The 12,744-nt window shown below is 43.5% G+C and overlaps 1 protein-coding gene across 1 annotated transcript; it reads left to right on the forward strand.

Moving 5' to 3' along the window:
• On the forward strand, positions 1 to 12,290 carry LOC311125505 (nucleotide-binding oligomerization domain-containing protein 1-like; the record flags this gene model as incomplete). Its single annotated transcript, XM_084199547.1, has 6 exons — positions 1 to 72; positions 7,276 to 7,663; positions 8,206 to 9,880; positions 10,481 to 10,765; positions 11,019 to 11,444; positions 11,870 to 12,290. The coding sequence occupies exons 2-6, from the start codon at positions 7,327 to 7,329 to the stop codon at positions 12,288 to 12,290; spliced, it is 3,144 nt and encodes a 1,047-aa protein (XP_084055673.1). The 5' UTR covers positions 1 to 72; positions 7,276 to 7,326.
• Positions 12,291 to 12,744: the final 454 nt, after the last annotated feature.

Raw genomic sequence — 12,744 nt, forward strand, 5'->3', positions numbered from 1 at the left:
ATACACGGAAGTATAAGTGAAGTAAAATAAGTGTAGCTACACACCAGGTCACTGCAGCAGAACGAGACAGAGGTAAGGGTTTTCTAACAATCGATCATAATAACGTGTTAAATGAAGGTTAGGCCCTACTTGCTACATTTTAGCTGGTCTAGACTAGACTTGAGAGTCTGACCAACTGTCAAAGCGAGTCAACATTAGGATGAGAAGTTCATGCTGTCTAGTAGATTTAGTTGTCTAGAGGAAATGCCAACACATTTACAGTCTAGTTTGATATGTTTCCTAATATAACCGAACTTTTCTCCAAAACGGCACCTATAACTTGGCTGTGGTAGGATACGTGGAAGCGCGTCTTGTGCACAGTCTACTACAGGCAAGGTGCCGGTTTGGAGAAAAGTTCGGTTCAGACGGTTTCTATAAAGGTCTACAGATATACACACATTATATAATCCGGACCAATGGACACGGAGTTACGGATGATCGATATTCAGTAACAGGATTTTCGGAAACAAGTATCCTGCCTGCCTACAAAATGTTGGCAGTTATTTCCGCACTGTAGCCACCAAGGACGCCAATGCGCGCATGCGCAGCGTCCTATATAGGGGTAAGCATATAAATAAGAATGAATAGAAGGTCGTCTCCATTCAAATCAATGATGCCATAATGGGTGGACTGGCAGCCGTTTGGAGTGTTTCCCGACCGCTGGTCACCTTTTCAATGCTTATCTTGTAGAATCCAGCAATGGCGCTGGTCCCATTAATTAGCTTATTTTCTAATGGTTCCGCATGTCTTGATCTAACCATCTTCAACCTGACCAGCTAGCTATGTCAGCTATGTAAGAACAAGATGAGGTGTATCTTATACGCTAACGTTAGCTAGCAGGCTAGATGGTTGTCTTATTCTGGCATTCGCTCATGATCTCCTTCAGACCGCTTGCCTTCTGCCTAGGCAGTTTAGCTCCAATGCTTGAGCTGGTCCCATGGTTGAATCAGAGCGGTATATCCTCAAATCAAATCTAATCTAATTGTATTTGCCACGTGCGCCGAATACAACAGGTGTAGACATTACAGTGGAATGCTTCCTTACAAGCCCTTAACCAACAATGCAGTTAAGAAAATATAGCAAGGACTTAAAGAGCAGCAGTAAAATACAATAACAGTAGGGAGGTTATATACAGGGGCTACCGGTTAGTCGAGACCCATGCCAGGAAGTAAAAGCAGGAACAGATTAATATACATGTCCATTGGGGTGGGGGCAGGGTAATTGTCTGCTGGGGGGGTATAAGGCCAAGAAAAGAGAAACCCTCACACTGCTCTTGCTCCTACCATTTGTTTAAAAAGAATATCAATTAATATCAACTTTTCAATCCCTGTTCACAAAACAGACCGTTCAATGCATGTCTGAGCACGTATAGCCTAGAGTAGGCCTAGGATATATTCTTCTTTGTTTGCTCGGGAGACATGTGGCCTAAACACATTTCCTGCAATTCTACCACACTTTATATGACTGGAGACATTAGCAGAATCTTTTTTAATAGGACAAATTACAGGGTAGCCTGCTCTGCTGATTGACAAACAGATCAATAAATAAAAACAACAGAAATACCTTATTTACATAACTATTCAGACACTTTGCTATGAGACTCAAAATTGAGCCAAGGTGCATCCTGTTTCCATTGATCATCCTTGAGATGTTTCTACAACTTGATTGGAGTCCACCTGTGGTAAATTCAATTGGTTGGACATGATTTGGAAAGGCTCACACCTGTCTATATAAGGTCCCACAGCTGACAGTGCATGTCAGAGCAAAAACCAAGCCATGATGTTGAAGGAATTGTCCGTAGAGCTCTGAGACAGGATTGTGTAGAGCCACAGATCTGGGGAAGGGTACCAACACATTTCTGCAGCATTGAAGGTCCCCAAGAACACAGTGGCCTCCATCATTCTTAAATGGAAGAAGTTTGGAACCACCAAGACTCTTCCTAGAGCTGGCCCCCCGGCCAAACTGAGCAATCGGGGGAGAAGGGCCTAGGTCAGGGAGGTGACCAAGAACCCGTTGGTCACTCTGACAGAGCTCTAGAGTTCCTCTGTGGAGATGGGAGAACCTTCCAGAAGGACAACCATCACTGCAGCACGCCACCAATCAGGCCTTTATGGTAGAGTGGCCAGACGGACGCCACTCCTCAGTAAAAGGCACATGACAGCCCACTTGGAGTTTGCCAAAAGGCACCTAAAGAATCTCAGACCATGAGAAACAACATTTTCTGGTCTGATGAAACCAAGATTGAACTCTTTGGCCTGAATGCCAAGCGTCACGTCTGGAGGAAACCTGGCACCATCCCTACGGTGAAGCATGGTGGTGGCAGCATCATGCTGTGGGGATGTTTTTCAGCGGCAGGGACTGGGAGACTAGTCAGGATCAAGGGGAAAGATGAACGGAGCAAAGTACAGAGAGATCCTTGATGAAAACCTGCTCCAGAGCGCTCAGGACCTCATACTGGGGCGAAGGTTCTTCTTCCAACAGGACAACGACCCTAAGCACAGAGCCAAGACAACACAGGAGTGGGTTCGGGACAAGTCTCTGAATGTTCTTGAGTGGCCCAACCAGAGCACGGACTTGAACCCGATCGAACATCTCTGGAGAGACCTGAAAGTAGTTGTGCAGCGACGCTCCCCATCCAACCTGACAGAGCTTGAGAGGATCTGCAGAGAAGAATGGGAGAAACTCACCAACTACAGGTGTGCCAAGCTTGTAGCGTCATACCCAACAAGACTCGAGGCTGTAATCGCTGACAAAGGTGCTTCATCAAAGTACTGAGTAAAGGGTCTGATTACTTATGAAGAGGAGGAGAGGAGACACTAATATGATGTTGTCCATATAATAGACCAATGAGAAGAGGAGACACTAATATGATGTTGTCCATATAATAGACCAATGAGAAGAGGAGACACTAATATGATGTTGTCCATATAATAGACCAATGAGAAGAGGAGACACTAATATGATGTTGTCCATATAATAGACCTATGAGAAGAGGAGACACTAATATGATGTTGTCCATATAATAGACCAATGAGAAGAGGAGACACTAATATGATGTTGTCCATATAATAGACCAATGAGAAGAGGAGACACTAATATGATGTTGTCCATATAATAGACCAATGAGAAGAGGAGACACTAATATGATATGATGTTGTCCATATAATAGACCAATGAGAAGAGGAGACACTAATATGATGTTGTCCATATAATAGACCTATGAGAAGAGGAGACACTAATATGATGTTGTCCATATAATAGACCTATGAGAAGAGGAGACACTAATATGATGTTGTCCATATAATAGACCTGTCATCACAGGTGAACATACTGATGGTGTCAATCTCAAAATTAAAGTGATGGCCCATGAAGAAATGTCACTGAGCTGTTTGGTAAAAGTGGGAAAGAAAGGACTTACCATTCCTACAGGTCAAATAGCTGAGGAGAAATGTAGAATCAGAGCCTGGCCGGAGGGAGGAACAATGATGTTCGAGCCAGCCGTGGACAGCCATTGCTCAGAAGGTTTGGAGCTGTCTCCATGCCTCGTGGATGTGCCCTGTGGAGCCTCGAAGGTGGTAAAGATTCCAATTCAGAATTCCACACAACATGACATTTATCTCTCTCAGAGAACAGTGCTGGGTTGGGTAGAGCTGATGGATGACATCAGACCTGTCATCACAGCACCTGACTGTCAGGCGAAGCATGTGAGTCAGTCTAGTGATGCTTTCCTTTGCTCCACTCAGCTTCACCATGGTGACCAGAGAAAAGAGAGTCTCACACCAGTTGGGTCCGGAGAAAAATGGCTCTACAGGAAGAGGAACAGAAAATAGTCCGAAGAATCTGACGTGTTTGCACAGGAAGAATATCAAATATCAATTAATATCGACAGGAAGATGGAGATATCGGCTGCATTCCGAACCTTAAGCTGAAACTCAACTTGAAGGATCACAAGACGACTGCTGTTCTCCATATCTGGACGGTGTTCTCTGCTATTCCAAGACGTTCAGTGAACATGTGGAAGACCTGAGAAGAGTGCGTAGTCGGATGAGGAAGCATAGTATCAAACTGCGGCCGAAAAAGTGTGAAGTCTTCAGACGCCAAGTGAGGTACATACAGTGGGGGAAAAAAGTATTTAGTCAGCCACCAATTGTGCAAGTTCTCCCACTTAAAAAGATGAGAGAGGCCTGTAATTTTCATCATAGGTACACGTCAACTATGACAGACAAAATGAGAATTTTTTCCTCCAGAAAATCACATTGCAGGATTTTTAATGAATTTATTTGCAAATTATGGTGGAAAATAAGTATTTGGTCAATAACAAAAGTTTCTCAATACTTTGTTATATACCCTTTGTTGGCAATGACACAGGTCAAACGTTTTCTGTAAGTCTTCACAAGGTTTTCACACACTGTTGCTGGTATTTTGGCCCATTCCTCCATGCAGATCTCCTCTAGAGCAGTGATATTTTGGGGCTGTCGCTGGGCAACACGGACTTTCAACTCCCTCCAAAGATTTTCTATGGGGTTGAGATCTGGAGACTGGCTAGGCCACTCCAGGACCTTGAAATGCTTCTTACGAAGCCACTCCTTCGTTGCCCGGGCGGTGTGTTTGGGATCATTGTCATGCAAAGACCCAGCCACGTTTCATTTTCAATGTCCTTGCTGATGGAAGGAGGTTTTCACTCAAAATCTCACAATACATGGCCCCATTCATTATTTCCTTTACACGGATCAGTCGTCCTGATCCCTTTGCAGAAAAACAGCCCCAAAGCATGATGTTTCCACCCCCATGCTTCACAGTAGGTATGGTGTTCTTTGGATGCAACTCAGTATTCTTTGTCCTCCAAACACGACGAGTTGAGTTTTTACCAAAAAGTTATATTTTGGTTTCATCTGACCATATGACATTCTCCCAATCCTCTTCTGGATCATCCAAATTACATTTACATTTACGTCATTTAGCAGACGCTCTTATCCAGAGCGACTTACAAATTGGTGCATTCACCCTATAGCCCTATATTTTTTTTTTTATGGGGGGGGGGGTAGAAGGATTACTTTATCCTATCCCAGGTATTCATGTATTCCTTAAAGAGGTGGGGTTTCAAATGTCTCCGGAAGGTGGTGAGTGACTCCGCTGTCCTGGCGCTGGCGTCGTGAGGGAGCTTGTTCCACCATTGGGGTGCCAGAGCAGCGAACAGTTTTGACTGGGCTGAGCGGGAACTATGCTTCCGCAGAGGAAGGGGAGCCAGCAGGCCAGAGGTGGATGAACGCAATGCCCTCGTTTGGGTGTAGGGACTGATCAGAGCCTGAAGGTACGGAGGTGCCGTTCCCCTCACAGCTCCAATGGCAAGCACCATGGACTTGTAACAGATGCGAGCTTCAACTGGAAGCCAGTGGAGTGTGCGGAGGAGCACTCTAGCAAACTTCAGACGGGCCTGGACATGTACTGGCTTAAGCAGGGGGACACGTCTGGCACTGCAGGATTTGAGTCCCTGGCGGCGTAGTGTGTTACTGATGGTAGGCTTTGATACTTTGGTCCCAGCTCTCTGCAGGTCATTCACTAGGGCCCCCGTGTGGTTCTGGGATTTTTGCTCACCGTTCTTGTGATCATTTTGACCCCACGGGGTGAGATCTTGCGTGGAGCCCCAGATCGAGGGAGATTATCAGTGGACAGTTGATTTCTTCAAACCAAGCTGCTTACCTATTGCAGATTCAGTCTTCCCAGCCTGGTGCAGGTCTACAATTTTGTTTCTGGTGTCCTTTGACAGCTCTTTGGTCTTGGCCATAGTGGGGCAAAATTTAAAAAAGTAGTAACAATGACAACAAGCTCAGTCCGATGATGCTGTGGAAAATCACGCACAGAACGAGCAGTATGGCTGGTGGCATTGTCATGCTGGAGGGTCATGTCAGGATGAGCCTGAAGGAAGGGTACCACATGAGGGAGGAGGATGTCTTCCCTGTAACGCACAGCGTTGAGATTGCCTGCAATGACAACAAGCTCAGTCCGATGATTTACATTTACATTTTACATTTTAGTCATTTAGCAGACGCTCTTATCCAGAGCGACTTACAGGAGCAATTAGGGTTAAGTGCCTTGCTCAAGGGCACATCGACAGATTTTTCACCTAGTCGGCTCGGGGATTAGAACCAGCGACCTTTCGGTTACTGGCACAACGCTCTTACCCACTAAGCTACCTGCCGCCCTATGATGCTGTGACACACCGCCCCAGACCATGACGGACCCTCCACCTCAAAATTGATCCCGCTCCAGAGTACAGGCCTCGGTATAACGCTCATTCCTTCCAGGATAAACGCGAATCCGACGATCACCCCTGGTGAGACAAAACCGCGACTCGTCAGTGAAGAGCACTTTTTGCCAGTCCTGTCTGGTCCAGCGACGGTGGGTTTGTGCCCATAGGCGACGTTGTTGCCGGTGATGTCTGGTGAGGACCTGCCTTACAACAGGCCTACAAGCCCTCAGTCCAGCCTCTCTCAGCCTATTGCGGACAGTCTGAGCACTGATGGAGGGATTGTGCGTTCCTGGTGTAACTCGGGCAGTTGTTGTTGCCATCCTGTACCTGTCTTGCAGGTGTGATGTTTGGATGTACCGATCCTGTGCAGGTGTTGTTACACGTGGTCTGCCACTGCGAGGACGATCAGCTTTCCGTCCTGTCTCCCTGTAGCGCTGTCTTAGGCGTCTCACAGTACGGACATTGCAATTTATTGCCCTGGCCACATCTGCAGTCCTCATGCCTCCTTGCAGCATGCCTAAGGCACGTTCACTCAGATGAGCAGGGACCCTGGGCATCTTTCTTTTGGTGTTTTTCAGAGTCAGTAGAAAGGCCTCTTTAGTGCCCTAAGTTTTCAAAACTGTGACCTTAATCGCCTACCGTCTGTAAGATGTTAGTGTCTTAACGACCGGTCCACAGGTGCATGTTCATTAATTGTTTATGGTTAATTGAACAACCATGGGAAACAGTGTTTAAAACCTTTACAATTAAGATCTGTGAAGTTATTTGAATTTCTATGAATTATCATTGAAAGACAGGGTCCTGAAAAAGGGATGTTTCTTTTTTTGCTGTGTTTTTATTCTTGTTTTACGCCAATGTAATAGATACATTCACATTTAGTTGGTTTATGTTTTGTTTACATGGGATAAAAAGTTTAATTGAATAAATAAACCTAATCATTATTTGACTGTTCTACTATTAACTGACTATGTACTTTCGTCTTCCAGAGATCCTACGTGTTGAAACATACCAGTGATGCTGCAGACACATCCTGGGACATGGCTTCTGCAAGACAATCTGCTTTAGAGTACATTACAAATGGAAGGCTACGTCTCATTGGAAGGCTCCAGAATCTTCCCCTCATTGTGGAAAACCTGTTCCAGCGCAAGGTTCTTCACGAGGAGGAAGTCAGTAAAATTCAGGCTGAAGTTGACCGTTTTGACCAAACCAGAAGAATACTGGACTGGGTCTCGGCCAAAGGAGAGGCTGCATGCTATGAGTTGCTGACGATTCTATACATCACAAGGAAGAGGACCTTAGACGACGCTGACTTACAGCAATGGATCAGCTGCTTCCCCTTTAAGGAAGACCCAGAGATGACAGACTACCTTGTTGGTAAGTGATCGTATGGTATCCTCTTAGTATACACTATATAGTATACAATTAGCTTACTGTGCGCGCTCCATAGACAGGGTTTGTACTTTAGGTACTATTCCTTTGGTTCCATGGTGCTGTCGAAGCTATTTGAAGCGCACATTGAAAGGGGTTAATGTACCTTTTTAGATTGTTCATCAAAAATAAGTGCGACCAATGCACTCTTCATGAAGTAAAAATGCCTTTATTATGATGGCGTGTTCAATAGAGATTTGTCATTGTCCTCCCTGATGAAGGCTACGCTGAAACGCATCAGAGGTTTTATACATATTGTTCTATTGAACGTGCCATCATAATACAGGCATTTAAACTTTGTCTTTAGTGCCCCTTGGTTCTTCTTGTTTTTGATGACCATTTAGCCCCAAAAGACCACCTTCAATCTACAAAGATCTACTAGTGTATCCTTGTAGCTTTCTGTCCTGATTTTCTCTAGTCCTTTAGATTGGCTTTGATTTGTTTGCACAGTACATTTACTCTCTCTTCCCTTAATACCCTTATTTTAGGTTCAAAACCCTGTCACGGATATCAGACACAGCTGAAATGTAAAGCACTGAAAATCACAAATAGTGCATGGAAACAAAGCTGTAGTCTCCTACCAGAGACATGTAGAAATGAGTGGACTTTATCTAACACCCCTCTTGTGTTAGATACAGATGTGCCTTCATCTCTCTCCAAAATTAAAGTGAAGAGCAAAAGATGCAAGAAAGCTCGCCCTAAAAAGCTGAAGAGCTTCATCCCCATGGCCGAACAGGAAACATCCCCTGCTGACCTGCTTAGGACACATGAGAAAAAAATCCTCCTTTTTGGAAAACCTGGAATTGGAAAAACAACAGTCGCCCATCAAATGTTGAACCTCTGGGCAGAGAAAGATCACAGAGAACTAGATTACATGTTTTATTTTGACGTGAGAGACATTTCACACAGAAAACCCATGTGCCTGGAGGACCTTCTCTTTAACATGTACAGTGAGCCCAAAAAAAATAAAGAAGAAGTGTTACAGGATATTAAGGAGAACTCTGAAAACGTTGTCATCATATTTGATGGAATCACAGACCTCTCCTCGCTGTCGGTAGTAAAGGAACTTATGGAGAACCTCCTCCCTGATGCAAAGATTGTGACCACATGCAGACCAGATCAATCTGAAGACTTCCTGACAGACTGGCCCGCAGACTGGTTCAGAGTGGAGGTGAAAGGGTTCAGTGATGCATCCATCAGGGCTTACTTAACAGAGATGCTGAGTGCTGATCCAGACTCCTTGAGCAGTGTGTTAAACAACCTAGAGTTGTTCAGTCTGTGCCATGTCCCAATGTATGCACTGATGGTGGTTACCTGCATTTATTTCCCTACCTCAAAGGCTTCTAAACAGACATGCACTATAACTGAAATGTACAGCAACGTCCTCCGTCAGTGCATCCAACAACACAGTAGCATACGACATAAGGATATCGACAATTATCTCAAAGAAAACAGAGAGAAAATATTGTCTTTGGCAGAAATAGCTTTTGATGCAACAAATACAAAAAACATGAACTTGACAACACTGAGCTGTGAAGAAAGCAGTGTCCATTTTGCGTTCTTGGGAGCACTTATGGTTAAGGTTGCACCCACAGCGTCAGACACTTACTGTGCATTTCTCCACTACACAATGCAGGAGTTCTTTGGTGCCCTTTGGCTCTTACAGAATCCAGATCAAATCAGAGAGGTTCTAGAGAAGTGCCAGACTGAAGAATGGAAACACACAAAACACATGATTCCCTTCCTGTGTGGGCTTCTGAATGAGAGGAATATTAGATTGGTAAATGGTCTAGTTCCGGATCAACAGATCAAGAAGACGTCAGATTGGTTCTTCAAGGAAGTGGTGAACACATTTCTTCCATCTCAAACAAACCAAGATCATGCAGAAGGTGGTGCTCCTGAGTTTGAGATAGATCTTCTGTTTTTGTGTCAGTGCTTGTATGAACATCAGTCTACTGAGGCCTGTCTCCTTCTCCTGGACAAACTGGACTATCATCTAGACCTGAGTGGAGAACATCTTGATCCTCACCAGTGCTGTGCAGTGTCTTATGTGACCAGTCAGTCTGCAGAGAGAAAGGTTGGCTTGGACCTGAACGACTGCATTGTGTCAGACCAAGGAGTAAGGCTGATACTGGGCTCTCTGAAGAATGTCAGACATCTTGGGTAAGTTTATTATCTGTGTACAAACTAACCTAATTAAAGATAGATTGGTAATCACCTAACCATTCATGCAACTCCTTTAATTCCTTGTTTGTCACAGCTGTATCATGGCTGAATGTCTACCATTTGAGATCAGGTTGCATCTCTCTGTAGATTAACAAACTTTCTCAAGACTTTTGTCCTACTGATTAACTCACCCCCAAATCCCTGCAAATAAGTTATCTTGATGAATGGAACACTCATTGGTATTTCAGCCATGTACTGAGTTAGTTATAAAGATGACAAAACATTGGGTTCATGCTACTTCAAAACAATGTAAGATTTTAATTACAGATCTAATCTGTTTTCTGATGATACATCTGACCCTTCAATGAATGTCAGACATCTTGGGTAATATTTGTGTTATATATTTGTGTTATTTAATTCACCAGTTTATTTCCAATTATCCAGTCAAATAAAGAGAAATTGGGGTGAAGCAACTGATCTTTATAAAAATATATATTATATTCTCTTCCATTCAGATACTTAGTTATAAACACTTCTGTGTCATGCTACTTTGAAATAATCTGTATAATTTAATTTATAATCTAATCTATTTTAAAGGCCCTCCTCTGGTGATTCATCTGACCCCTCAATGCTGTGTCAACTCTGGACAACTTTGCTGAGCAGTGTGGCAGAGATGGACTTCACCAGCTTACTTGGTCTCTGTGGAAATGAGTTGCACCTTCCAGTCCAGGGTGAAAGACGAGTGTTTGAGAGAGCAGAAGAAGTGATGAAGCAGAGTCTAGAGAGGGTTCATCTCTGTCTACACTGGGGTCAGAGAACTCTTCTCAGTGAAGCTCTCAGCAAAACCATTTTAGACTGTTTATCACATATCAACAAACTCAGGTGAGTGTTTCCACAGCCAATATATATTTACACAATGTCTTTGTGACTATTCATTTATTTAAGTCAGTTGAGAACATATTGTTCTTATTTCCAATGACAACCTATCAAAAGGCTAAGACAGACAAACAAGACATTGCAACAACACAACAAGATAGACATGATGACAACAGTATTCAGTCTATAAAAGAGGCAGCAGTCACATTCTCCCTGCTTCTATCTGAACATAGACATTCTTATGTTTTATGGGTCACAGGTTTACCCCACGAGAACATCAGAGAGGATCCCCTGAAAGACTGGAGACAGAAGAGAAAGCAGTCCTACTAGATTTGTGTCTACAAGCAGCACTAGATCACAGAGAAACTTTCCAGAGAGCTGTGAACACACTGCTGTCACTGTTCTCGGTGTATCAAACTGAGAGTGATTTCCTGCTGGATCTGTACTCACATGTGAAGTACAATAGGAATCAAACAGCCAGGAGTGTCCTTGCATCATTGAAGCCACTTTACCAGCCAGCTCCTGCAGTCTGGTCCATAGACCTCTCAAAGAGAAAGGCCTCCCTCCTCCTAGAAGTGCTGAAACTCCAACCAGAGAAGAAACCAGTAGAGCTGAAGGACTGGTCAGATGAAGAGAGTGAAGTGAAGAGTTTCCTTCAGTGTCTGCCCTACATCTCACAGCTGAGGTGAGTTGGATCTGTACAGTTCAGAGATTGTAGTTGTCTGTCCCTGTATTTCCCTTTAGAGAGGATGCGTTTAGCTTTCTACATTGACTTAATAAACTAAACAGACACATACCGTTTGGAAAATATGCAATCTTTGTAGTCAGGATTTTATGGAACAATTTAAGTCCATGTGTCATTGAACTGGTGGAGATAGTATTTCTGTTTTTACATCGTCTTTATCTGTTTAATACATGCATATATGAAGATGCTGTTGAAACTCTAATTCAGTAGGAATTGAAATTGAACAAAATTCCAATTCATAGTTGTATTGTTATAGAAAGATGGAGTCATAAAGTGCTATTGGTTTTCAGTTCCCCAACCCTGTTACTCATATCAGTCCTCATCACTCACCTGTATATCATCTGTGTTTTAAACTGTTTGTTCAGATTTCCTCTACTGAAGGATAATATAGAGAGGACAAGGAGAGAGAAGATATTCCTACTGAATCTGTGTCTTCAAGCAGCTATCCATGAGAGAGGAACCATACAAACAACTGTAGAGAAACTGTTGTCAATGTCTAAAGTATATCGCTATCAGAAATGTGATTTCCTGCTGGATCTGTACTCTCATGTGAAGGACTATGAGACTCAAACAGGCAGGAGTGTCCTTCCAGCATTACAGCCACTTTACCAGCCAGCTCCTGCAGTCTGGTCCATAGACCTCTCAGAGAGAAAGGCCTCCCTCCTCCTAGAAGTGCTGAAACTCCAACCAGAGAAGAAACCAGTAAAGCTGAAGGGCTGGTCAGATGAAGAGAGTGAAGTGAGGAGTTTCCTTCAGTGTCTGCCCTACATCTCACAGCTGAGGTGAGTTGGATCAGTACAGTTCAGAGATTGTAGTTGTCTGTCCATGTATTTCCCTTTAGAGAGGAAGTTTGTAGCTTTCTGCAGTAACTTAATAAACTAAACATACACATACTGTTTGGAAAATATGCGATCTTTGTAGTCAGGATTTTGAGTAACAATTTAAGTGGATGATGAGTTTAGAAAGATAGTCATTGTATTTTACCCACCATAATGTGACCATCAGAAATTCAAATTTCTCTCACATATTCATCTATTTGTTGTTTAACTGTTCTTGCAGTTTTCCTCCACCACAGGATCAGAGAAGTTCCCCTGAAGAGAGGACAAAGAGAGAGAAGATATTCCTACTGAATCTGTGTCTTCAAGCAGCTCTCCATGAGAGAGGAACCATACAAACAACTGTAGAGAAACTGTTGTCAATGTCTGAAGTATATCACAGTCAGAAATGTGATTTCCTGCTG

This window comes from Coregonus lavaretus (assembly GCF_964263955.1).
Source record: "Coregonus lavaretus genome assembly, contig: HAP1_SCAFFOLD_568, whole genome shotgun sequence".
NCBI lineage: Eukaryota > Metazoa > Chordata > Actinopteri > Salmoniformes > Salmonidae > Coregonus > Coregonus lavaretus.